Source organism: Podarcis vaucheri, assembly GCF_965113315.1.
Source record: "Podarcis vaucheri genome assembly, chromosome: 10".
Lineage (NCBI taxonomy): Eukaryota > Metazoa > Chordata > Lepidosauria > Squamata > Lacertidae > Podarcis > Podarcis vaucheri.
The window spans coordinates 62,339,712-62,367,579 of record NC_138748.1 but is presented as its reverse complement, the minus strand read 5'-3'; the positions used below and the strand labels follow the sequence as shown (position 1 = coordinate 62,367,579).

General features: G+C 46.6%; 1 protein-coding gene across 10 annotated transcripts in view; it reads right to left on the bottom strand.

The window, feature by feature from the left end:
* Positions 1 to 355: 355 nt before the first annotated feature.
* SOX5 (SRY-box transcription factor 5) overlaps positions 356 to 27,868 on the bottom strand; it is a 783,822-nt gene continuing 756,309 nt past the window's right edge. For 9 of the 10 annotated variants that reach the window (XM_082238845.1, XM_082238846.1, XM_082238847.1 and 6 more), the window contains 4 exons: positions 20,242 to 20,350; positions 18,759 to 18,932; positions 9,767 to 9,983; positions 356 to 1,116 (listed from right to left, as the gene is read on the bottom strand). In XM_082238845.1, coding sequence (XP_082094971.1) covers positions 810 to 1,116; positions 9,767 to 9,983; positions 18,759 to 18,932; positions 20,242 to 20,350 — 807 coding nt within the window. In that variant the 3' untranslated portion in view covers positions 356 to 809. The remainder of the gene's footprint in view (positions 1,117 to 9,766; positions 9,984 to 18,758; positions 18,933 to 20,241; positions 20,351 to 27,868) is intronic. The other variant, XM_082238850.1, reaches the window with a different exon arrangement.

The following is a 27,868-nucleotide window of genomic DNA, read 5'->3' as shown; positions in this document are numbered from 1 at the left end:
CTCACCTGCAAGCAGCGATTGTTGTGTTTAGGATGTGCAATGCCACATGGGCTAAAAAAACTAGGTCCGTTCCAGCCAGATGCATGAATGCCTTAATAACCCTGACTCTGGAGAGGAAGGGTGAAAAAAGAAGGTGGGAAAGTTGGAGGGGGAAGTAAAAAGAATTGTTTTTTTAAAAAATCATCTATTCTGCCCCCCGCCCCATCCTGGCCAGGTGCGTCACCTCCCCCCCAACCTCCCCCCACCCCACCCCAAATCTTATTTTTTTTCCTTTAACCTGTAGCACAAAAACAACAGAACACATTCACAAGCCACTTGTTGGCACTGTGTACCTGAGTGAGAATTTTCTAGAACATTGTAGAACAAACAGCCATAAAGTTTATTTTGAAAAAAATAATAATAATAAAAGGTTGAACGGGTAAGACTTCAGTGCTCGGGTATAGCAGCTGAATTACTGGCATTATATTACCCATAGCTTATTTCCGTCCGTTTTATATATATATTTATATATATATTTGTTGTCTTCGTGAGTTGTCTTCCTTGTCACGGTTCCTTCCTCTGAGCCTTTTTGTCTCTTTAAATTTTTTGTTTCGCTTTCCTTTTAAAAAGTTTATTTCCCCCCCCCCCGACGTGGGCTGATGCCTATTGATCAGCCGATGTCCCCCCAACTAGTTAAGACTAAGAGTTTTTAAGTAACAGTCAGTGTGTGAGGATTAAGTCTGTGTGCTTGGCCACTGGGCTAAGGAACCAGCCGGGGCTTCCCACCGAAGTCCTCCGAGGTCAACGCCAAGAATCGGGACCCCCTCCTATCAGTTGGCTTGCCCCGCGATGTGGTTTTCGCTGTCGCTGCCGTAGTCCACGTCGGGGTCATCGTCCTCTTCGTCGTACTCGTCGTATATTTCGCCGTTGATGTCGTCAGTCTGCATCTCCTCCTTGACGTGGGAGGTGTCCTCGCTTTTGATGCCGTAAGTGCTCTGGATAACGGGCATCCCGGGCTCCGGACTGCTAGAAACGCTTGAGTGCTCCGAGGGCAGGTGTGGGGAGGGCATTCCTGCCATGGCAATGGCCCCTGGGTAGACTACGCCGGCCGTCGCAATGGGAATCTGTGCTTGCTGTCTGTTGGCAATGAAGGAGGGGGGAAACAATACGGGGAGCCATTAGACACAAGGAGAAGGATGCATTCTTTTAGGAATAAACAAAGGAAGCTACCTTATACAGTCATACCTCATGTTACGTTTGCTTCATGTTACCGTATTTTTTGCTGTACAAGACTCACTTTTTCCCTCCCAAAAAGTAAGGGGGAAATGTGTGTGCGTCTTATGGAGCGAATGCAGGCTGTGCAGCTATCCAGGAAGCCAGATCAGCTAGAGGGAGTGCTGCTTTCACTGCGCAGCGATCCTTCTTGCTGTTTGGGCTTCTGAGATTCAGAATATTTTTTTCTTGTTTTCCTCCTCCAAAAACTAGGGGCTTCTTGTGGTCTGGTGCACCTTATAGAACAAAAAATACGGTACGTTTTTTCAGGTTGTGTCCAGCAGCGACCCGGAAGTACTGGAAAGGGTTACTTCCAGGTTTCGCCACTCGCGCATGTGCAGAAGCACCGAATCGCACCGCGCACCTGCGCAGAGACGGTGCTTCAGGTTGCGGGCTTTTCATGTAGCGAACGGACCTCCAGAATGGATCCCATTCGCAACCAGAGGTACCACTGTACTGAGTTAATTAGTCCTTCTGGTTCAGTATTATCTACCCTGATTGTCAGTGGCTGTGCGGAGAAACATAGTAAACATAGTATAGTTGTCCTATACAGAATAGGACCATTGGTCCATTGAGCTGAGTATTGTCTACACTGTCCAGCAGCAACCCTCCAGGGTTTTAGAGAGCCAGTATGGTGTAGTGGTTAAGAGCGGTAGTCTCGTAATCTGGGGAACTGGGTTCGCTTCCCCGCTCCTCCACATGCAGCTGCTGGGTGACCTTGGGCCAGTCACACTTCTCTGAAGTCTCTCAGCCCCACTCACCTCACAGAGTGTTTGTTGTGGGGGAGGAAGGGAAAAGGAGATTGTTAGCCGCTTTGAGACTCCTGAAGGGGAGTGAAAGGCGGGATATCAAATCCAAACTCTCTCTTCTAGGCACAGGACATTACCAAGCCTAGCTGGAGATGCTAGAGTTTGAACCTGGGACCTTCTGCATGCAAAACCGATGCTCTCCCACCAAGCTATTACCCTTCTCTCTCCCTCTCTCTCTTGCAGGCCCCCTTAAAGCCATGTTTCCAGGGATATAAAAATAGGTTCAGCATCTCCCCACTAATTAGTATCATTTTAGACTTCAAGAAAGTCAAACTGGAAGAAAATAAAACATTGCACTTTCAAGTTATTATGGTGACAACTCTGATTTAACAACGCAGCAGTGAAACTGCACAAATGCAGCAGTTAAGGTAAGGAGCATTAACTATTTAGTACTGTTGTTGAATGCATACTTCCAAGAAGTTTTGAGTAGAATGAAAGCGTCCATGTGTAAGGCATATGGGGTAGGACAACCCCACACGGGGTGCAATTACAGACCCCAGATGCCATATCTTAATAATTGTACCCATGTATTATAAATCTTAATGCATTTTTTTTTACATTACATTATATTGGAGCCATTGCTTCATATGTTTGATATGCCTTAGATGTCAAACATAACTCATTATTTCTCTGTTTCACTGGCATTTCCTTCAGTTCTAATGGGCATGATATTTCCCCATGTGGGCCAAGTACAGAAGATTCCCTATAGGGCATAAGAGCTCTGTTATCCCACTTCCTTCCTTAGGACCAACATTAATTTCTCTAGTGTAATTAATGCATAAGTGTAAATGGCAGCAATGGGGAAGTCTGAGCAGCATCAGGAAAGGGGGGGGGTGGAGGCAAGGAGGGGAAGTTTAACCCTCTCTTCATCCCTGCCATGGTGCTGGCAAAACCACCTCTGAACCTGCTGCTTGCATTTCAATAATAATAATAATAATAATTAATTTATTTATACCCCACCCATCTTATACCCCACTCTGTGCGGCTTCCACCGAATATTAAAAACCAAACAGCATCAGACATTAAAAACTTCCCTAAACAGGGCCGCCTTCAGCTGTCTTTTAAAAGTAAAATAGTTGCTTATTGCCCTGACATCTGGTGGGAGGGCGTTCCACAGGGCAGGTGCCACTACTGAGAAGGCCCTCTGCCTGGTTCCCTGTAACTTGGCTTCTCGCAGGGAGGGAACCACCAGAAGGCCCTCAGAGCTGGACCTCAGTGTCCGGGCTGGATGATGGGGGTGAGACGCTCCTTCAGGTATACAGGACCGAGGCCGTTTCAAGGGATGTCTCCATTGATGCATGGTGTGTTGTTGTCAGGAAACAGTAGTGCTTCCCCCAGCACAATGCCCAGGATGCAGATTTGCATCCCTGAATTGTGAGGGATGGGGGTGGATTGCGTTGGAAGTTCTGAAGACCCTTTGAGAAACAGCGCTGGGGCAAGAATTTCCCATGCGATCAACTGATCACACTTATTTCTGGTTCTGCAACCTTTGCCAGGAAAAAAAGGTCAAATCCCAGGGGGAGGACCCACACACTCAGTGGTAGAGCACACACTTCCGTGGGGGCAGGGAGAATAATAATAATAATTTATTATTTATACCCCGCCCATCTGGCTGGGCGGCTTCCAGCTGAATATTAAAAACAATACAGCATTAGACATTAAAAACTTCCCTAAAGAGGGCTGCCTTCAGTTGTCCAGAAGTTGTCCAGAGAACAACTTAAGTTGTCCAGAGAAGGCACCCAGATTCATTACGCAGGACCTCCAGCTAGATAAGAGCTCAGACTGATGGGCTGGGAATGACTTCATCGTTGCAGACCTGCTGCCAGGGATGGGGAACCTGCAGGAGTTACAGTCCAACAGCACCTATAGAGCCACAGTATGGATGGGCAAAGTTGTTGGTTTCACTTTCTCTCATTTCTCCAGCCTTCAGTTCCTCACCTTCCCACATGCATTTGTGACTTTTCTGCTTTTACTTTAAAACAGTCCCCATGGAAATCCATCAGCATTTTAGACCAAATTTCCCCCCAAGCACACTTTTTTTTTTGTATGCAGCTTATCCCAATATACATCCTTGTATATCACTTTCACCAATATAGTATCATCATTATAATCATCATCAGTGATGGGTTGCCCCAGCAACTCTGACCAGCTTCAAACAATTTATACAACCGCCAACATTAAAAACTTCCCTATAAGTATTTTCATCCGTATAAGTGATAATGAAATAACGTTAGTGGCATTTAAAGCTCTGTAAAAACCTAAGGAATATTGTAAGAAAGGAAAACAGGTGCGGAAGGTATGTTAAAAGGCAATAGAAAATTTAGGAAATGTGTAATTAAAAAGTTTAATTCGGATGATTGTCAGAGAGGCCGAAGGAAGTCCAAAAACGAGAAAATTTGTTAAAGTTGTAATGTGGTGCGATATGTATTTTTCTTGATGAAAATTAATTAAAAATATTACAAAAAAAGCATTTTCATCCATACACTACCCTAGTATATGCATTTTTGTACGTGTTACTTGCCTGGAAAATTGCTTTGCAAGATTTGGAGATATGCAAATTTCGAAGGAAGGTTGTGTTTCAGTTTGCATATTTTTTTGGGGGGGGGGAGAGTGCCAATGTAAACTTAATAAAAATTATTCTCCTATCCCTAGGCCAGAAGTTCCCCAACCCCTGGCATAGACAATATAAAGGTAGCCAAATCCACTTGTCTGACTCAGTTTAAAAAAACGCTTCATATAATCAGACCTTAAGGCAGTTCTTAAAAACAAAACCCTATTTAAAAGTCCTCCTCACTACTGTGGCTGGGCTCTGAGCATCCAAGAGACGCATACTAGTCCATCTTGTTGTAACTTTTCTGCAAAATCATAAAGCTACCATGCCAAGCATCTGCTTAAAACCTTCCTTTTCAGATACCGAAAGCCTGGAAATACATGCAAATGTCATAAAAGAGCTGGGTTATTTTAGGCCTGCTAAATTCCTTCCTGAAATCTTGGAATGCTGGCCGTGTTTATCTCCCTAAGAAGCTCTGGGGGATCCTTGCAAACCTACAGATTTAGCACTGATGCTCCTTTTGTTGCCTTGCAGCATGGGCTAATTCAATTGCGATAATATTGTGCAGAACATGCTCCGCATTGTAATGTCATCAAAGGTGTGTCCGTCTGCAACGGAAAGCCTTTCCACGGGAGACAGGAGGGGAATCTCTGGAGGAGAGCAGGCTTAACTGAGAGTGAAACCTTGCCCTGGCCGTTTACGCCAAGCGTACAGTAAGCCTCAGAACAATCCTGGAAGGCCATGGGGCAGGGTTGGCAGAGTTCTCCGATCCTTGCCGCATTTCTAAATCTCTCACTTCTTTCCTTCAAGGAGAAGGTGGCTGTTCAAGTGTTATAGCAACATAAAGAGGCCTATCAGGGGCAGAGGATACAGGATTGGGGAACCTCTTTCAGCCTGAGGACCACATGTCAGCAGCAGACAGGGTGATGACCATACCAGCCTAATGAGAGAGGGGAAGAGGGGCCTTGCTAAGGGAAGATAAGACCTGCCCATGTTCTAATTTCTAACAGCAGCTACTGTGTTTGCCCTTGATTTTGCTGAGGTGGTAAACCTGAGTCCGGGCTGAACCACTTCATAGACTGCAATGCTCCTCTGTGCAATTAAATTGAATTAATACCTGCATATAGAGAGCTAGAATCCCTAAGAGAATATTAGATTTCTGTGTGGACACTGATTTTGTAGAGATAAACATTCAATCACGAGAACCTCAGGAGTCTCAAAGCGGCTAACATTCTCCTTTCTCTTCCTCCCCCACAACAAACACTCTGTGAGGTGAGTGAGGCTGAGAGACTTCAGAGAAGTGTGACTAGCCCAAGGTCACCCAGCAGCTGCATGTGGAGGAGCGGGGAATCGAACCCAGTTCACCAGATTACGAGACTACCACTCTTAAACACTACACCACACTGGCTCCACACTAGCGATGGGAGTTGCAGTTGTTGAAGGCTGATCTAAAGTGAGATAGCCCAGTCACAGGTTTAGAATCTCTGAGACCTAGGCCCCTAGTATCAATGAATTCAAAGCTCATGTGAAAATGACTAGACCAGCAGCTCTGGTCTAGACAATTTCAATCCATACAGAATACTCCCCCACCAAACTCCAATTTTGTAGGGCTCCAAAAGCATGCAGATGTATGGACTGGTAAAAATAATTTGCACTTAGCATGGGTTAAATAAGGTAAGTGTGGATTACGTAGGATGAATTTTACCAAACAGGCATCTACAACACCAACATGTAGCTAGATCTGTTACAGCTGGCCATGGTTAGGAGGCTAATTTCTGAGTATAGGGCTGGAACACTTTGAAAACCTGCAACATCAGAGTTCACTGTGTGCCACAAACCATGGCAGATCTATGGAGTCACCTCTATATTTCTGAAGAGCTGCTACCTGCAATCTCACCATGTTTACTCAGAAGCAAGTCCCAGTCTCACCTGATCGGGATTCAAGCCCTACAGTCTGGCGCTGTGCCGATTTAGGTGTGAGACAGTCTACTGAAAGCAATCAGTTCTAAGCACACCAAACTTAGCACGAGGTTGCAGTAGCCTCGTTTGCACATTCCGACAAACGTTATGCCCTTTAGAGAACCCAAAATCAGTTCCCTTTAAGATGTCACCTTGTTGCAAAGACCTCATTTGGGGCACACCTATTGGTAACCCCAAAGTATATGCGCCACTCCCAGCAGAGAGAGAATTTGGCTAGCTCAGTAAGGAAGCTGAATACCATTTCAACTATTGGCGGATTAATCCCCCCCGCCCTAACATTGTCAAGCATCAGTGTTGGCGAGATAAGTGGAATTCTGGAGGCTTTGTCGCTGCCTATTCTTTCTCCAAAAGGTCCTCCCCTCCCTCTCTTTTTAATCTCCTGATGCCAAGGTTTGGCTGACATCCCTCTGTTTGTTTCCGTGCTTACCAGTGGGATCACCGGACTTGCCAACACCACAGGGTTAAGCGGCTCAGATTTCTGGGCTGAGCTGCTTAGTATTACAATGCACACTGTAGCTGTTTAAAATACTGCCTGGTGACACTTAGCAGTAGCTGGACAGATTCATCTCTGTTCATCATTACTGTCATCCATTAACCAGGCTCAAACAGCCAGCTCTCGTTCCAAAAACGTTGGGCGCAGTCCAGCCCTGGTTAAGCAGTTTTAAGTCTCCTTGATTTCAACAGGAGAGATTTAAACCTGTACTTAACTCTTACGCTGAAAAAAAAATCAATAGGACTCAAAAGTGCTTAGCTTTGGATCGGCTAGGCGTTTGTTCTCTACCAACTCAGAAAGATGCAGCGCTATGTAAGTAGATAGAAGGATATATCAATTTTGTTTCTCACTTTCCCCCCAGTCTTAAATTCAGTTCACATTTTCTAGCGATGTATGATAAAAAAAGCCTCATGAAAAATTATAAATGTTTTAGTGTGAATTTCTCCTATTAAGTAATTTTTTATATTTTGACTAATGTACACTAATTTGCAAGCAATTACCCCATATTTCCCAATTCTTTTCACTTATATCTCTTCATTTTTAATGCATACTTTCCCCTAATAAATGCATTTTTGCAAATGCTGTTTTGTTGAAGAACTGCATCGCAAAATTCAGATAAGTGAAAATTTCAAAGGATATTTTTGTTTCGGTTTGTGAATTGTTTTTGACAGTGCAGATTTGACTGGTCCAGCTTTCAATGCATACTGAATCAAATTTCCCCTCCATCCTCTATCAGTAGCCATAAAAAAAATATTGTGGCGGTGAATTCCATATATTAATTGTGCACAAGTGATGAAGCACCTGCTCTTTCTCCCCAGAACATTCAAGACAGGAAAGAGTGTATCTTTATTTATAAGGCACACCCTTTCCTCTATTTCTGATGTTCAGGTATAAGGAGTTCTGCTTATGCACTCCAAACGGAATGGATGTAGCTCAGTAGAAGAGCATGCAGAAGGTCTCAGGTTCAATCATTGGCAGCTCCCAGTAGGGCTGAGAGAGAACAGTGTCTGAAAGAATTGTAGAGTCCCTGGGGGTCATCTAGCTTAACCCCTGCAAAGTAGGAATCTGCCAATGAATTTGTCAAGAAATAGCGGGATCAGTATGGATTGTGGCTACCGTTGTGTGACTGCTGCATCAAACCCTAGCATGTGGAGTAAGCAGTAAGGTGACTTTTGAAGGGCAAAATGGAAAACATTGGTCTCTTGTCCTCATAGAAGCTCCGTGAATGATTTAGAACCCTGCGTGGCCAGGGGCGTAAATCCCACGGGGTGCCCCCAGAAGAACAGGAGGTCCTTTGCTTCTGAGCATTGCCTTCAAACTTACTGAAAGCTCTAAACTGAGTAAAAATGGTATACCAGAGCGGGCAGGGCTTTGCACTGTTCGTTTACCTGTGAGGAAACTGAACGTTTGCATAGGGTTCAAAAAGGAATGGGAATGGAATGGTGGAGCTTGAAAGCAGGCCTGATTGGCTAGCTGGCTGGCACCTTGAACTGGAAGGCACCACACCGCAACATTTTGTAGCAGGCTCAACTTGCAATTAACTAAAGGAGTTCACTGCCACGAAGATGAGGTGATGAGCGCTGGCTTAGACAGCTTTGAGAGGGGACCAGAAAACATTCGCAAAGGGGGACAGGTCTGTGTCGGTGACTACTAACAATCACAACAGCTAAATGGAATCTCCGTGCTCAGAAGCAGCAGTATGCCAGTGGACAGCATTTGCTGAGAAAGAAGAACAGGAGGGGAGTCATTGATTACATGGCCTGCTTTTCATCCCATAGAATGTAAGGGCAGCCTCTGAGAACCAAGCCTGCAAACCACTTGCAAATACTGAGTCCTGAATGTAAGAGGAGCCCTGCTGAAACAGGCCCAAAAGGCTTATCGCACCCAGAATTCCTGTTCTCACAATGGTCAGCCCATGAGAAGCCCAAACACAGGACACGAGTGCGATAGGGCTCTCTCCAAATGTGCGATTCCCAGTCCTGGCGACTGGCATTCAGAGGCATATTGCCTCCAACTGTGGGGTCAGAATGTAGCCATTGTGCCTAGTAGCCCTTTTCAGCCTCAGCCTCCAGGAATTTGCCCAATCCTTTTAAAGCCATCCATGCTGGTGCCCATCACTGCATGTGATGCACTGGAAGTCGTGTTACAAGGATGGGGGTGGGTGCACACAACTGGCTTCCCTCCAGCTGAAGTGGCTACAGCTCTCATGTGCTGGTGGTTGGGCGAGCAGACCTTAAAATATTAGAAATGTAGAACTGGAAGGGATCCCAAGGCTCCTCTAATCCAAACTCTTTTGCCCAACGTTGGGCTCGAACCCACAGCTCTGAGATTCAAAGACTCATGCTCTACTGACTGAGCCACCCCTCAACCTTGGAAGTCAGGAGAAAAGAGATGCAAACTTGTAGGCCCCTTTTCTCCATCATCCCACACCGGGAAAACTCCAGGTCCCCACTATATGCCTAATAACACCTGCAAGGCTAAAATGCACATAGACTCATAGAACAGTAGAGTTGGAAGGGACTACGAGGGCTACCTAGTGCAACCCCTGCAATGTAGGAATCCTTTGCCCAACATGGGACTAGAAGCCATGATCCTGAGGTTAAGAGTCTTGTGCTCTATCGACTGAGCTACCCCAGACCCTTTCCACCTAAGTATATGAAATCCGCCACAAAGGGCCCATACCCAACATTGAAATACTGCCTCATCTCTTGACGCCGATTGCGCATGATTGCCTTGTATTCGCCGATCCGCAGCTTCTTCCCGTCCACTAAGCACGTGCGCTTCGGCCTGGGCTTGTACTTGTAATCCGGGTACTTTTCCAGGTGCTGCTTGCTGAGGCGCGCCTGCTCCTCATAGTACGGCTGCTTCTCAAGGTTTGTCATCGCCTTCCAGCGAGAGCCTGTCGGGGGAAGAAGGAGAAAGGAGATCTGTCCATCTCTGAGCCTTTTCAAAGGACTTGCCAGCCCTGGAGCAGTCTAGCGGCAACCCGAGGGCTAGATCCAGTCTATGTAACGCTTGGATCTAGTACAAGGTTTTCCAAACTTGGGTCTCCAGGGTTCATGGGAATTGTAGTCGAAAAACAGCTGGAGACCCAAGTTTGGGAAAAGCTGATCTGTGGTACCTTGATGGCCCTGCCAAATTGTAATTATCCTTTTGGTATTATTCTTTTGGTAGCTCCAAAGAGTCACTGGTGGCCTTCCTTTGCCCAAGGCGGATGCTGGATTGCTCCCTTGCTGGAGCTACCTAGAGAGTTAATTTGGCAGTTTCTCATGAAAATGCAAACAAAATCAAATTTCTCCTCCATTTCTAGAAAGTGGGAGAGGGGCTGGCTGAGGTTGGTGAAGCATTACCCTGTTTGCCCTAACGGACCAGCCACTACCGGCTTCTCTCATCCATGTCTTGTAGCTCCTTGAGATAGGACCTGCTTTGCTTATGTTGTGCTGCAAAAAGCCATTCATTCATCCAGCCTCACTAATGACTCCATTCCTGCCCCCACTGCCATTCTTGTCTCTCTTTAGCCAAATGTGTTTATTAATAATGTCGTCCAGCTTATTAGTAATGTGACCTGAGTTCCTTACTGTTGTTTAAAATCACTTGTGTGTTGTGTGTATGTACACAATGTGCATGCATGCATGTGTGTTCATACACACACACACACAATGCACTCACAAATATAATACACACACACACACAGAGACAGTGGTACCTCGGGTTACATATGCTTCAGGTTACATACGCTTCAGGTTACAGACTCCGCTAACCCAGAAATAGTGCTTCAGGTAAAGAACTTTGCTTCAGGATAAGAACAGAAATCGTGCTCCGGTGGTGCGGCAGCAGCAGCAGGAGGCCCCATTAGCTAAAGTGGTGCTTCAGGTTAAGAACAGTTTCAGGTTAAGAACGGACCTCCGGAATGAATTAAGTACTTAACCTGAGGTACCACTGTATGTGTGTGTGTGTGTGTGTGTGTGTGTGTGTGTGTGTGTGTATATATATATATATATATATATGCAGGTTTTGGTGTCTTCGGGTGTCTTCCCGTGTAAGAGTCGGGGTGTCTGTGCGACGTTTCGACGAGGTCTCACTCGTCATCTTCAGGCTGGTGCTTTCGGCTTCTTGTTACTGGAACAGAGCAGAATCTGGTGTTTGAGTTCCTATAAATACTGTTGAGGGGTGTGGTGTATAGCCTCCAACGTTCTGGGCAGAGAGGAAGTTACTAGATTAGTGTGCCTTTTCTTCTTTTGTTCCTTAATTACTTGAGGGATATCTTGAGTGATTTCATGAGTGATATTCTGAATACCACTGGGTGGGTCATTAAGTGTAGATTAGTTGCTAAAGCTTTTGTGTCTTGACCTCTTGAGCTTGTGAAGAGTTTTTCTGAGAAGATGGCTGTGCTGCATTTAGTTGTGCTCTGGCTTGGCTTCGTGTATAGGGGCGAGCTGTGGTTTTGTGCCTTGTGCCAGCCAGATCTGTGTAGGGATTGCAGGGGGGTGCAGCATCCGGAGGTGCCACTATAGTTTGGCTACTGGATGGAGTCTGTAATATGTCTGTGGAGAGGGTCTGGGTTTGGGTCTGGTGTGGTTGATTGGTGACAGCGTTCTGTGTGCCTCTGGTTCTGGTGTCGGTTTTTGTGGGGAGGGCTAATTTCCAGATGTCTGGCAGGCGGGACGTGTCGTCACGCTTGTTCATGTTGTGAGGGTGTTTCTCTATCTCGATGGCTTCCATGATTATTCTCTTGTGGTGATGTTCCATGTACACCAGACCCAAACCCAGACCCTCTCCACAGACATATTACAGACTCCATCCAGTAGCCAAACTATAGTGGCACCTCCGGATGCTGCACCCCCCTGCAATCCCTACACAGATCTGGCTGGCACAAGGCACAAAACCACAGCTCGCCCCTATACACGAAGCCAAGCCAGAGCACAACTAAATGCAGCACAGCCATCTTCTCAGAAAAACTCTTCACAAGCTCAAGAGGTCAAGACACAAAAGCTTTAGCAACTAATCTACACTTAATGACCCACCCAGTGGTATTCAGAATATCACTCATGAAATCACTCAAGATATCCCTCAAGTAATTAAGGAACAAAAGAAGAAAAGGCACACTAATCTAGTAACTTCCTCTCTGCCCAGAACGTTGGAGGCTATACACCACACCCCTCAACAGTATTTATAGGAACTCAAACACCAGATTCTGCTCTGTTCCAGTAACAAGAAGCCGAAAGCACCAGCCTGAAGATGACGAGTGAGACCTCGTCGAAACGTCGCACAGACACCCCGACTCTTACACGGGAAGACACCCGAAGACACCAAAACCTGCATATACACACACACACACACACACACACACACACACACACATATATGTCAAACACCCACATGCATAATTGCACTGGCCCCAGAGGATGAATGACACAAGTGATTAAAGTTATGCCTCTTAAGGGAAAAACAACAGCAACCCTTTTCTGGCTGTGTAAGCGAACGAGTCCTAGGCAATGCTTTGCTAACATTTGAGAAAAGAAAAATATTACAAATGGAGGAACAATGTTCATTTGCTCTCTGGGTTGCTTTTTCTAATGGAGCTGGGCGGAGAGATTTTTGTTCTTACAAAATACTCATGATGCTCATAAATCTGGGCTGGGATAATTTTTTTTTGGGGGGGGGGAGAGAGAAAAGAAATGACCCAATGGGATATTACTCAGGCTAGCCTTGCAGTGGGTCAGCCTCTTTGGGGAAACAGAGATGAGCCCCTGGCTATGAAAACAACCCCTGGGTGGAAATGTGGCAAGGACGTTGTGGGGGCTGATCAACTTGGGAGACAGCCGTGGCCTTCCTCCTCGCTGCAGTTAGCTCACATTATAACTTCCACCATGCCTAGATCATCACAAACACCCCACGCACCATTTATGATCTACAGAAAGCTTACATTCTCTCCCTTTTGCAAAACATTTGTCCCTTGCTCCAACAAAAACACCAGCAAACCATATAGCTTCTATTAGGAAAGTCTCAGTTTTTTTATATTATTAGCTGCCAGTTTTCCATTGGCCTTGCTAGGTGGGTGCGAGTATGCCTTTCTCTTTTGATGGAACTCTCCGCACACCTCATTCCCTCCCTAGCTACACCCACTGTCCCCAAGCTTTGCACCCTCCTTGAGAGTTTTTGCCTGCCTGGAATGTGCCATTCACCTTTGAAGGCGACCCGGAAACTACAACTAATCCAGAATACAGCAGCTAGACTGGTGACTGGGAGCGGCCGCTGGGGCCATAAAACACCGGTCCTGAAAGGCCTACATTGGCTCCCAGTATGTTTCCGAGCACAATTCAAAGTGTTGGTGCTGACCTTTAAAGCCCTAAATGGCCTCGGCCCAGTAGACCTAAAGGAGCGTCTCCACCCCCATCATCCAGCCCAGACACTGAGGTCCAGTGCTGAGGGCCTTATGGCGGTTCCCTCCCTGCAAGAAGCAAAGTTACAGGGAACCAGGCAGAGGGCCTTCTCGGTAGTGGCGCCCGCCCTGTGGAATGCCCTCCCACCAGATGTCAAAGAAATAAACAACTATCAGACTTTTAGAAGACATCTGAAGGCAGCCCTGCTTAGGGAAGCTTTTAATGTTTGATGCATTATTGTATTTTAATATTTTGCGGGGAGCCGTGGCTGGGGAAACCCAACCAGATGGGCAGGGTATAAATAAATTATTATTATTATTATTATTATTATTATTATTATTATTATTATTAGCTTGTGTGGACGGAGAGTGTGTGTGCAAATGTGCGTAGAAACCGGCCTAGTGCATGAAATTAAAAGCTTGCATTTGTTATTTCGCTCCCTTTTGCCTCTCACGGCCCTTGGAAGTTTTTCCGGAAGGTGATATGGCTCTTAGGTTCAAAAGGCTTCCCTTCATCTTGGCTAGGGTGCAGGGGAAGGGCAATAGCATCACAAGGAAGCTTAATCAGACAGACGGGCAGCTGCAGGTTCGGTCTCTGCATTAAGGAATGCGGGAGAACACTGCTCCTCGACTGGGGGCACAGGCAGCCTCCAAATGCCTTCCCCGCAAAAGCTCCCTGTGCCATAGCAGTTAATAGCCCCCTATAAGCTGAGTGAGCACTGGCCACAACTAGCCAATTGCAACACACTGAACACTAGCTGGTCATCACCATTATTTCCATAAGGTAAAGGTAAAGGGACCCCTGACCATTAGGTCCAGTCGTGGCCGACTCTGGGGTTGCGGCGCTCATCTCGCTTTATTGGCCAAGGGAGCCGGCATACAGCTTCCGGGTCATGTGGCCAGCATGACTAAGCCGCTTCTGGCAAACCAGAGCAGTGCACGGAAACACCGTTTACCTTCCCGCCGGAGCAGTACCTATTGATCTACTTGCACTTTGACGTGCTTTCGAACTGCTAGGTGGGCAGGAGCTGGGACTGAACAACGGGAGCTCAACCCGTTGTGGGGATTCGAACTGCCAACTTTCTGATTGGCAAGTCCTAGGCTCAGTGGTTTAGACCACAGCGCCATCCGCGTCCCTCATTATTTCCATAGCATGTTTCAATCACCCAAAGTGCTTTACAGGGGTGTCCCCCCCCCCTTTAGCAGGAACTCAGGGGAACTGAGTTACCTTACCATTTTAAAATTAAGTAATAATTATTTCTTGTCTGGGGGAGGAGGCTGGAATGAATATACACTCAATACCTGAGCCAAAAATCCACCTATAATCTGTAATCAATAAACTGGTGGCCATTTCTAATCCAGATCATCGTCTGCTTGAGTTTATTAGTTACATCTTACATTTAGCCACTACCTTGGCGGGGGACGGGGGGGGCACTGTGACTGGGCCGGCAATAAACGAGCAATCAAACTTCATGGTGAGTTCCCCCACCTTTATCCCCGGGGGGGGTGGGGGTGGGGACGACGACTGCAGCTTTATCTTTCTTATCTCAACTCCTTTCACAACCAGCCTGCGAAGTAGGTTAGGCTGACAAATACATAGGCTAAGGCACAGCAGAGGCTTCAAACCTGCCTCATCGTATCTCTCTTCCACTTTTCCCATGAAGCATTTAACCAATTAATGCCAGTCTAGAAAAGGCTGGTCTAAGGATACAGAGGTCCGCCAGCGCCTGTTGTTCCCTTGTTTACCTGTGGCTCTCTCCCTTCATTGACATTTAGATTCCAAGTTTCTTGAGGCAAGGGCATTTCTTTTTTTTTCTTTTGTAAAGTGCTGCTTCCACATCCATTGATCCCAGCAGTGGCCTTCCCCCAAGGGCCAGCACAGGGGCTTCCGAAGGGCCCTACTATGAGCAGGGAGGGGAGAAGAACCAGTTACGGCTTCCTTGAAACAAACACACCAGTCTTTCTGTTTCATTGCAACTGTTTTGTTTTTTAATTAATGCTTATTGTTGCAATATAACTTTTGGTGAACTGTTTTGGCTGCGTGCAAATAAGGCAAGTGTGCTGTTATCAGCATACTGTACTTCCCAAATAGGAGAAACAGCTTAACATTCAGAGATCCCAGCTAGCTCAGGCCTCCTATTTCACACTCCTATAAAAATGGCTGAATACAGAAAATTGTGTTTTAGTTTTCTTCCAATTAACTGCAACACACACACACACACTCTCACACAAGAGAGAGAAAGATAGAGAATCTTAAAGACTAAGAGTGGGAACACTGAGAGACTGAAGCACTTCTTAAAAATGACAACAAGGTTCCTTAACAAGCCGTCTCTCTTCCTTTTTGCAAAAAGTGAAATAAAAATCGGATGCACCAGTTTACGTACCAATGAACAGATGGGTGACAAACATGTGCACAGATGACTTTGCTAACAAATCCATGCATTGGTACTCCCCCCTTTTTTTTAAACGTTCAGAGCATAATATCAAAAGTGTCAAAATTTAATCCCAGGATAGAATAGCACTGTAGTACTGGAGCCATGGAGAGAGAGAGAGAGAGAGAGAGAGAGAGCGTGTGTGCGCGTGCACACACACACACACACACACACACACAGTGCCTGGTTGAGCAACAGTCTCACATAACCCACAGTCAGTGTGAAACTTCAGACACCTGACCCCAGTGCCAGAAAGAAGGAAGAATGATGACGATGGTGAGTTAGAACAACTGTGCCATTCTTGCAAAGAGACCCGAGTACCTGGTTGATCTGCAAGCTTCCAACTCCCTCTCCTTCCCCAAGTTAATAGAGAACTCCCTGCTGAGTTCAAAAAGTGGCCTTTGGCAGCCCAGAAGGGACCTTTCCAACATTTCCATCAGGGGAAGAGGAGAGCGCCTCACCCCCTCTTTATTGCAGAGGAGGAAGAGATTCCCCCCTTTATCCTCTGATGTTTCAAAGGAAAGCAATCTCTCACTTTCGCTTGCTTTCAGACCTCGCCACTCACTCACAGTGAGTGCAAGAAGTTTTGAGAGCTAAGCAGGGCTGTCATCTCTATGAGAATCTGGAATGGATTTGCATGTTACACTCCACGTACTGTATATTTAATCGGAAAAAGATGCTCGCGATACGCTCGCCGCATTTCCCTCCTTCCCCGCATTGGCCTGGCCTAGTGCTAAACAGTAAAAGGTGATTCCTTATGTTAAATTTCTTAGCCGAAATGGTTTATTAAAACCAGATTTGGAGGGTATTATAAAATGCTTAGAAGCCCTTTAAAATGTCAACGCGGATCCCCCAGAGACTGAGTAAAATGTCAGCCCGGCTCAAGGGCCTATTTTAAGTGGAATGAATTAGCAGCGTGCTGTTGGAGGTTGTTATCCCAAACAATCAGTTAAGATGGGGAGAAAACATCCAAGTCCCCTTTGTACTTTCTGTATGGAAAAGTGGAGGAGATGATGTTTGTGGTGATCTGACCAATTCCTGAAGACGATTGCTTAAAGGTAAGTTTAATCAGGACAGCTCTTAAATGCAAAGACCCAGCCAAACTATTTTTCCTCCTGACTCATAGGCTTAATCTCACAGCCACTAACTGCCTTTAAATCCCTTCTGCTAGCATATGCAAGTGTTATCTTCCCGGGAACAAATGTAGACTCCTTATCTCACTTTCTTCCCACTAATCTAGTCAATTCAGGTGCCCTATTAAAGCCACCCTACCTGCCATCTATAACCGACAGCTAATGTATAGGCCTCTGTGAATCTGTAGAATGAAGAATCCAACAGTGGTCACACAAATCCTCCTCCCAGCAGAATTTCTCCAGCGGCCAACTTGCCCGTGTGAAATTGAGTCAACCTACACATTTGAAAGGATGCGGGTGGTGCTGTGGGTTAAACCACAGAGCCTAGGACTTGCCGATCAGAAGGTCGGAGGTTTGAATCCTCATGACGGAGTGAGCTCCTGTTGCTCGGTCCCTGCTCCTGCCAACCTAGCAGTTCGAAAGCACGTCAAAGTGCAAGTAGATAAATAGGTACTGCTCCAGCGGGAAGGTAAATGGTGTTTCCGTGATCTGCCCTGGTTCACCAGAAGTGGCATAGTCATGCTGGCCACTTGACCCAGAAGCTGTACGCCTGCTCCCTCGGCCAATAAAGCGAGATGAGCGCTGCAACCCCAGAGTCGGTGATGGCTGGACCTAATGGTCAGGGGTCCCTTTACCTTTACACATTTGAAAAGCCAGAATTGTGGACTGCACAGCTACAGATTATGGGAAGGATGCACACACAACAGATCAAACACAACTCCCTGAAAACTGCAAACTCACATTCTAGAGAGAAATGTGTAGCCAAGTCCTCTTTCTCATGTTCATTACTAAAAACAGCTTTTCTCACAGAGGAACTTTCAGAAGCGTTTCAATTACTACTAACAGTATCTTGTATTTTGGTCCCAAGGCGGGTTGGGGGAAAACCCCAATAATAATACAAACATCAAAATGTTGTGTAAAATCCACATAAAATTCTACAACAGGGGTCACCAATGTGCCTTCTGCAGCACTCATGAAAGAACACATTAGTTGTCTCCTCAAAAAACCTCAGCACAATAGAGAATTTTTGCTGTTTCTCCTCAGGTTCTGTTTGCACTGGCTCAGCCTCTCCTATGCTGAATACGCCCCCTTAAACATGCCCACATTTCATTAGATGCCAGGAGTGGACATCCATTCACCCATCATTTAAATAAAAGAAGTGCAAAGAGCTTCTCTTTGTGAGTGAGCTCAGGAGTGGCTGATGGGAGCACATTTCCTCCCCTATTGATGGGGTGGCTGATGCATGGCACCCATTTTGTGTCATGCCATGCCCCATGGCAGCCATTTTGTGGCTGGTGCCCACAACACCACCTCAAAATTCCAGATGTGCCTACTGGCCCAAATGTTGGGTGACCCTTGAGCTACAAAGATTAATAAGACAAAAAACACAACCCCAAAGAAGCCATACCCCATATCCAACACCCAAAATGGCCCACCTTCACTTCTGAAAGTGGAAGAAGCCTCAGATACTGATCTGAGTGCAAAGTCATGGCCGTTCTGCAAGCTACATTTGGACAAGATGGTCTCTTGGCCATCTTGGCCACAGTTCATTTAGGAGACACCTCGCTGCGCTACGAAATGGTGCAGTCCAGAATTCTGCCACCTCGTTCTGAGTTAAGCACAGAATGGCTTTTGCGGAACCAGATGGGTGTCCAGTTGATATGACGCCCACTCCAAACCACAGAGCCCTGCTGGAGAACTGCTGCTCCTGTTTTTCATTGCCTTACCCAGTATTTTGCTGATGTTGGAATTGTGCATATCCGGGAAAGCCTGCAGGATCTTCCTCCGCTCGTCTTTTGCCCATACCATGAAGGCATTCATTGGGCGCTTGATGTGGGGTTCGTTGCTCCCACGCCCTCTGGACTCCCGATAAATCCGAGATTCTGAGACACCTGCGCTTCCTAAAACGATGGGGTGGGAGGGCAGAAAAGGCAGGGAACAAAGGATATTTCATTGTTAATAAGCTGCCTCCTCAAGCATAGCTTTAAATCGTACTCGGGAGGGTTCGTCACTACAGCATGAAGTCCTGCATCTCCCAATTTCTCAGTTATGACATGTATTTGTTGTACAGCTTTATGGCATGGTGGATAAGGGCACTTGCGTGCTTTCCCTCCACCATATAATCACCTAAACATAGTTGTTGATGGTAGTCAACGCTGAGGTCCAAATGTACACACCTCCGGTTTGCACAGTCTTCCCTTCCTCTCTTTTTCCGCAGGGAAAGAACTGCCCAACTTGGGTCTCCATAGGGAATGCTTCCTTAGTGCATGGTGGAATGAGGTCCCACACATCCCCATTCTTCTGCTCCTCCCAGGGAATCGCCAGCCAGTTCAGTAAAAGAGGTGGGGCATGGGAATGTTACCCACGGTTACACTGTCTCCACATAATGCAGGATAGTGCTATAGGCTTTTATCTTGGGATGAGGGTGGGGAGGGTATCCGTTCTGAAACACCATCTGAATTTATTTATTTATTTGCTGGTGATTTTGTGATTCCACCAAAGGACTAGGCAGTGCTTTGCTTCCTAACAGTGAAGGGCCTTTTTTTTTTGGCAGCATCACAAAGATATATCTCAGCTTTCCTGCTAAGGAGCTCATGGCAGTGTACGTGGCCCCTCTATTTTATCCTCACAATTCCCTTGTGAAGTAGGTTAGACTGACAGGCCAAAAAGTCACATGGTGAGCTCCATGGCTGAACAGCAACGGAGGTTCAATCAGGTTCAACACTCTAACCACTTCACCACCCTGGTGAACATCTAACCCCCTGCCCTGTCATGTATGAATCGGATGTAACAAGCCAACAAATGCTTGTTCATGGTCTTTTCATGCACGGACACCTCTGCAGTACTACAGACAAGGTCTGTGCAACTCAAACAGCTTCTACAGCCCCAGAGTGCGCCTGTCCTGTGGCCAATGGGTTCTGCTAACTGATCACTTCTGCAACTGATCTCATTCCTCCGAAACCTATTTCTGTTTGCATCTTTCATCTCATCTTCACAGAGCCAGAGACGTGGTCTAAACCTTGGCAATGGCGTTTACTATGACAGCATGAAAAATTCACCCACAGACTTTCAGCCTCGCACATCGCCAGCTTTGTTTAGTGGGTGTCTCCTCGCCCTGCGCTAAGTACCAAGGAGATCAATGCTCTCTCTCCACCGGGCAGTGGATGTACAGGCACAGCTGGGAATAAGGCAAGGCGCTCCGCTACTGACCATCAGAGTCTCCGCTCATGTTGAAATCCATCATAGCGTGGCTAAACTTCCCGTCTTCATTCTGTTTGACTGCCAACTGTTGAGTCAGGTTCTCCAGTGTCGTTTTGTCCTGGGTGGGGAGAGAAGAGAGGGCACAAAGGAGTCTTTTTATTAACACGCAATGGAACCACAAAGTTCATAGGTAATTTGCAAGATTCCCCAGAGAAGGAGGGTTAGAAAATAAGGAAGAAGATGCTTGGGTTGGAAAAGTAAATGAAAGTGGGGTGAATGCCCGAAGGGATGGGGGGGGGGGGGGAGAATAACACAATTATTTTTGGGAGGTTTTATGAGTTGGAAGTATCATGGCTTGAACATTCACTCCTCCCATTTTAAAATACAGCTTTATTAGCCGAGGATGAGTAAGCTTGTGAAATTCAGATTAGTTTGACACACATTGCAAGTGCTCAGCTAGCATGTTCCACAAGCGGTTCAAATGTTTCTGGTGGAATTCAGTGCACTGAAAAGTGGGTTTAGTTTAGCAACCCACATGGCAATTTAAGATGCTAATTTTCCTGATGGGCCCGATGGATACTTCTGAAAAACCTTGTAAAACTTAACATTGATAGGAAGTTAAAAGTATGCCAGGGCCATTCCTGATGTTAATTTTTATCCCTGTCCTTGTTTGAGATGCAAGTAAGGCAACTGAGAAAATAGCCAAAGGAAATAACTCTGAGTCAGAAATGACTACCTTGTTCACAGGATGTAAACGGCAACAATCCCTTCTGATGATTTTTCAGGAGTAACTTTACAAATAGGTGAAATTTTCACCCTACTCATCACTGTGACAATCACTTTCTCATCCATTTTCCTTAAAACTGTTTCGCCCACAACATTCCAGGCTAAGGGCAAGAAACATTTTCCTCTTATTTCATAGAACTGTAGGGTTGGAAGGAATCTAGTCCAACACCCTACAATGTAGGAATCACAGTTAAACAATCCTCGACAGATGGCCACCCAACCTCTACTTAAAAAACCTTCAGTGAAGGAGGGTCCAACACCTTCTGAGGAAGTCCCTTCCACTGTCAGACATCTTGCACCACCAGAAAGTTCTTCCTGATCTTCAGTCAGAATCTCCTTTATTTGGTACAATGAAGCCAACAAGATTTGGCTATTTGATGGTGTCTGAACAACACCTCGGGTGTTGTAGGGGTGGGATGGGGAACTGAGGGGAAAAATATACCCAATAGCAGTGGAGAAACACTATCATCCTCAAGACAACAAACAGAGGGCAAAAGGTGATAGGAAACAGATGAGAACAGTGTCACTTGCTACACAAGGAAAGATCCTGTGTGAGAGTCCAGGAAGGGAAATATATATGACAGTAAGGATAGGTAAAAATGCATATTAAAGAAACACATAGAATCCATAATACAGCACAGCAACTAAACAGAGCAACTAAAGAGACAGAGTGGGATTCAAAGAAAACAGGTCAGGAAAGCTTGCAAATTTGTATACAGCACGCCAGTGATTTATGCAACCCCTGGGCCGCTGCGCTCCATGGCTGTGGCATGCTTCGTGGTTCACACGTTGTGGAGGCTTGCTTTGTGCACAACCACTCCCCCCTCCACACAACCACCACTCCTCACCTATACCAGAGACCATGCTCAGAGTCTAGTTCTGGGAACGGGTTATGCCCAGCAAGACCAAGGAGGAGCCTCACAAACCCCACGGCATGCTCAGAGCTCGGGAATGCGCCTGCAGTGTGTTTACAAACATGGCTTTCCTGCAAATCCTATAGCCGAAAGCACTGTGTAGCCAGGATTAGTGGCCAGCACTTGGCTTGGAGGAGAACGACGCCTCCACTGTGGGGCCTTGGAAGAGGCTAGCTAGGGCCTGCACCTTTCTCTGAGTGCAATACCTGCATTCATCACCGCTGGAAAATGTTGCTTTCCTCCCCCTCCACACCCAGTTACGGGAGTGCTGTGGTGCTGCAGAACTGAAATGTGCAAAGCAAAGGCAGCCCTCCTTTTCGCAAGCCGCGCACAGTTCAACCTGCCTGGCTTTCGGTTGCCTCTCTCCGCAGAACGTGGGAGCGATAAGGGGGAGGGGGGAGGAACCGGAGACTCTGTTTCAGCGACAAGGCGACCCCTAACCCCCCACTACTAAAACATGCAGTATAATAAAATAATTCAATTAGTCGCCATCAAAGGGAAAGTTGAGATAATTCTCAGAGGCTGTCACTCTGAAGCCGAGCGATGTCAAAACAGTCAGCTATGCTTTCGTTATGCCCCTTTGAGCCATGACTTAAGTGAACCTTCAGTCAATCTCGGTGCTGAGCAAAGGGAGAGGGATGGCATGCGAGAGTTGGCAGCGGGGCAGAGGAGGTGAAAAGTGAGTTGCAAAAAGCTTTAATTATAAAACAACAGAGCGGCCTCCAAGGCTGAGGAGGCCCAGCCGTCGCACTTAACCAATCTCTGCTGCGGCTGATGCACTGAACGAAATGAATGCGGCTAAAGGAAGAAAAAGAAGAAGAAGAAGAAAAAACCCCAAAGCAAAACAAAAGCAAGAACACCCTCGTGAGCAAAACAAGTTATTCAGTTTTTAAAGCAGAGGACACGGCAATCCATAAATTAAAAAGGGTTTTTAAATCAAAGAGGGGAGCGAAAGCTCAGCCGTGACGTAGCAGGGTGTCTGAGTGAAAGGAACAGGAAAGTTTTCAAGAGGCATAAGTAATGAACAATACTTTTGGCTTTGCGGCGTGTGAGTCTCAAGCTGGATTGCCACAGCATTTCCGGGTTGTTGAATTCAGTTCGGCACTGTAGTTTATATGGGCATTAGTCAACGAGACGGACGGTGGTGGGGGAACATAGGAAGCCAGCTTATATCGAGTCAGATCATGGCTCCATCCAGCTCAGTAGTTCCTGCTCTGATTGGCAGCTGCTCTCTAGGGCTCCCTGATAGGAACCTTTCTCAGCCCTGCCTGAGGGACTGAACCTGGGACCTGATGCCACTGCTCCTTTCTCAAGTAGGAACACAGGAAGCTGTCTTAGACAGAATCAGGCATTTGGCTCATACAGCTCAGCAATATTGATTCTGATTGGTAGCAGCTTGCTATGGTTTAAGGCAGAGGTCTCTCCCAGCCCCACTTGGAGGGACTGAATCATAGAATCATAGAGTTGGAAGAGACCACAAGGGCCATCGAGTCCAACCCCCTGCCAAGCAGGAAACACCACCAGAGCACTCCTGACATATGGTTGTCAAGCCTCTGCTTAAAGACCTCCAAAGTAGGAGACTCCACCACACTCCTTGACAGCAAATTCCACTGTCAAACAGCTCTTACTGTCAGGAAGTTCTTCCTAATGTTTAGGTGGAATCTTCTTTCTTGTAGTTTGGATCCATTGCTCCGTGTCCACTTCTCTGGAGCAGCAGAAAACAACCTTTCTCCCTCCTCTATATGACATCCTTTTATATATTTGAACATGGCTATCATATCACCCCTTAGCCTCCTCTTCTCCAGGCTAAACATGCCCAGCTCCCTTAGCCGTTCCTCATAAGGCATCGTTTCCAGGCCTTTGACCATTTTGAACCTGGGACCTTCTGCATGCAGATACTCTGTGAAGGAACCATCGTCTTTTCCAGGATGCAGAGTTAGAGTGATGACCCAATAAAACAAAAAGGCCCCTTGCTATGTAATAAACTTCACTCATATGTAACAAACTAGGCTTAATGTCTCATCTGCTTTGGCCCTCAAATTTATGTTGTTCGGATTGCATTGTAATATTTTCTGCTAGGGTTTAGTGGCTGGTGCCTAATTTGTGGGTTTTTGAAGCAAGGTATAAATATTTTTGGAACGTTTTAGGAAGCTGCCTTGTATTGGTTATTTATATTGCTATCTCTGTCCCAGAATTGTCTACTCTAACAGAATAGGACCTTTCTTTCCTGTCACCTGTTACCGTTAGAGAAATCAGTATGAATTTGTTTATTTTTATTTTTAAGGTAAAAGAGTAGTCATCCCGATGCTTCTGCACTCAGCATAGAAGCCAGATGCGACCACACTCTCCACTTTAACAACACAGAAATGTAATAATTAATAATAACAATAACAATAATAGTATCCCACCCATCTGACTGGGTTGCACCAGCTACTCTGGGCACCTTCCAGTACGGTTGCCATAAGTCCGAAATTTTACGGAGATACACGGAATACCGTTGTCAGAAGCAGTGTCCAGGTGTAAATCAGCAAAATGTCCAGAAAAATCTGGACGTATGGCAACCCATGTTGGCAGTGCCATTTTTGGCGATGTTACTTTTGGCCAAAACAACAACAAAAAATCCCAACAACTTTGCCCCCCCAAAATGCTCAGAACTTCCAGCATATACAAAAACACAACGAAACTTTAAACATTTAAAACTTCCTGATACAGGGCTGCCTTCAGATGTCTTCTAAAGGTTGTATAGATACTTATCTCCTTGACATCTGATAGGAGGGCGTTTCACAAGGCATGCACAACTACCGAGAAGGCCCTCTGCCTGGTTCCCCGTGGCTTCACGTCTCGCAGCGAGGGAACCACCAGAAGGCCTTCAGAGCTGGACCTCAGTGTCCAAGCTGAATGATGGGAGTGGAGATGCTCCTTCAGGTATACAGGGCCAAGGACATTTAGGGCTTTAAAGGTGAGCACCAACACTTTGAATTGCTGGAAACGTACCAGGAGCAAAAGTAGGTAAGAAGAGCTCTGCTGGATGCCAATGCCCATCTAAGCCAGCATCCTATCCCACCAGTGGTCAACCAGATGCCCATGGGAAGCCCAAAAGTGGGACTTGAGTGCAACAGAGCTCTCCCATCAGGAAGTAGCTCCTCAGATGGGGCTTTGTCAAATCAGGTATTGCATGCACCTGGGGATGGTGCAGCACTGGAGAGAACATTAATGCAGAGTTTCCCAAACTTGGGTCTCCAGCTCTTTTTGGACTACAACACCCATCATCCCTAGCTAGCAGGACCAGTGGTCAGGGATGATGGGAACTGTAGTCCAAAAGCCCAAACACTGGGAAACGCTGCATTAATGGAAAGAAACATGCCCAAACACCAGGCTCAGCCACCACACACCCTCATAAATTCTAAGTACCCTGTGAATGAGGAAAGTACAAGGAATTGTGGTGGGAAACTTTTGGAAAACTGGAGGGCAGGCTTTGGCATAGTGCTAATCAAAAAGGCCATATAATGAATGGAGCCAGGGCAAAATTAAGCACAAAAGCAGTAGCTAACCTGTTTTGCTTTAGAAGAAGAAAGAGGTGGGTGGCAATCTCCTATCTGCTGGGCTACGCAGTTTCCAGGAGGATATTTCAATTTATGTTCATGGCATCACTCTGTCAACAAAGGAAGAGGATCCTCTTTCCTGTCCCTGCCCACACACAAATTAACCGCAGCTCGCTGACAGAGGGGTATCCCACCTTCATCTTGCAAAACCCATTTAGCAGTTCCAAAGGGGGAAGCACAACGGTTTCAAGTTTGCACATCAAAATGCACCCATTAATCATAGCTGGCTGGCTGGAACATGGCCATTTCCGAAACTATTAGAAACTCTTAACTGTTTGCAATGTGGATCAGGCCTTGAGACTATTTGTAGCCGCTATTTGCAGCTCTCTATTTGTAGGGAGATGGTTTAGTTCACACTGCATGTTAGCACACAAAAGCAGTTCTGATCCTACCCACTGGCACTGTTCAGGCTCTGAGGCCCAGCAGTGCATTTCATGTGTGGCCAATGTAGAACGGACCCATGGATTTGTGTAAGTGCCAACATGCTGAACACCTGCGAGAAGATTCTTGAGCCTTGTTGAATATCGGAATGTGGCTTAGGGTGAGTCAGGCCATTGATCCACGGAGTTCAGCATTGTCAGGCAGAAGTTCAGGATTTCAGGTAGGGGGGAATTCTCTCCCAGGTGTTCCAAAAGATCATAAGCATTGGAAGGGGCCCTGAGAACCATCTAGTTCACTCCCCTGCAATGCTCTAACCTCTAACTGGGCTCCAGCACTTGCCTATGGCTTTTCCCCATTGAAAACATCTTTGGCTTCCCCCATAACTCCTGAGGTGTTCCTCTTTGCCAAATTTATATTGAAATTTCTATTTTGGAAAAAGCCCTAGTTCCAGGCCTTATCCGGCGAGGGCAGGAGCTGTGGGAAAGCATGTACTACCTTGGTAAAGGTAAAGGGACCCCTGACCGTTAGGTCCAGTCGCCACAGACTCTGGGGTTGCGGCGCTCATCTCGCTTTACTGTCCGAGGGAGCCGCCGTACAGCTTCCGGGTCATGTGGCCAGCATGACTAAGCCGCTTCTGGCGAACAAGAGCAGTGCACGGAAACGCCGTTTACCTTCCTGCCAGAGTGGTACCTATTTATCTACTTGTACTTTGTGGTTTCGAACTGCTAGGTTGGCAGGAGCAGGGACTGAGCAACGGGAGCTCACCCCGTCGCGGGGATTCGAATCACTGACCTTCTGTGTGCCCTAGGTGTGCAAGATTTCCTTGATTTCTGCAATCCTGTCCCCAGGATGAAAAGATTGTGGAAACTGAGGGAATTGCATTTGCAGCTGAGATCACTTGCAATTTCATTACTTGGGGGGGGGGTGCATGTTCCCACCACACGGGAGCTCATGGCTGGGATGAATATGTGAGCAAGACCTTCCACTCATTTTGACAGCTGCTGAGCATGTGGCTTGACCTCCCCACTGAGAGATTCCCCACAGCAGCACTGCACACTCCTGGTGGCCTCCAGGAATGGAGAGCAGAGCCTCCAAACGATTAGCTTGAACCATATGGAAAGTGTCTTCCAAGCGAAACAGCTGCCATGTGGAACCCTGCCTCACAGGAGCGATTGCCGGCAGCTTCTGCATGGACGCCATAGCGCTGAATTGGCCTTTCGTTCTCTAGTTCTTCCAGGAGAATTAGCTGGATGCACACACAAGTACTTCAGCCTAACTGGGTGATGGCTCAAGATTCAAGTGCCTACTTCCCCACACCCCTTACCCCACACCCCCAGCGCGGTAATACTCTACAGCTGGGTTTGGCCAAGTGGATGCAAGGCTGACAGTGGCATTCCTCCACCGAAACGTTCTCTTGGCCAGGGTAGCGCTGGCAAAATCCTAGAGAGCTGTGAACTCTGTTTGCCAGAAAGCTCTTCTCTGACTGCGTAATTCAAGGTTAAAATTTCATTTCAGCTCTCCATCCACAGTACTCGGCTCCTTCCCCTGCCATCTCCACTCCCTCTTCCAAAAGCAGGCATACATTTCATTCACATTTGCTGCCTTGCAGATGATACACACACACACACACACACACACACACACACACTTGTGGGGCTGCAAGCCAGCCCAGAGAGTGCCAAAAAGTGTCGGCTCAGACACAGCTCCCCAACCTCATGTTCTTCTCTGCCTTTTGCCAAATGCAGTGTGAGTGTGTGTGTGTGAGAGAGACCAAGCTGAGATGACTGTGGGGAGAGGGTTGGTGAGGTGGGAATCCTTGAGGTCTGGCGAAGCCTGACTTCCAGTCTGCACAAAGGAGGCTGTATTGCAACTAGGGGTAGGGGGGAAATTCAAATCAGCTTGCACTCTAAAGGCAAGCCTACTAAATTTAGGCTGTGGGCACACTCCTGTTTA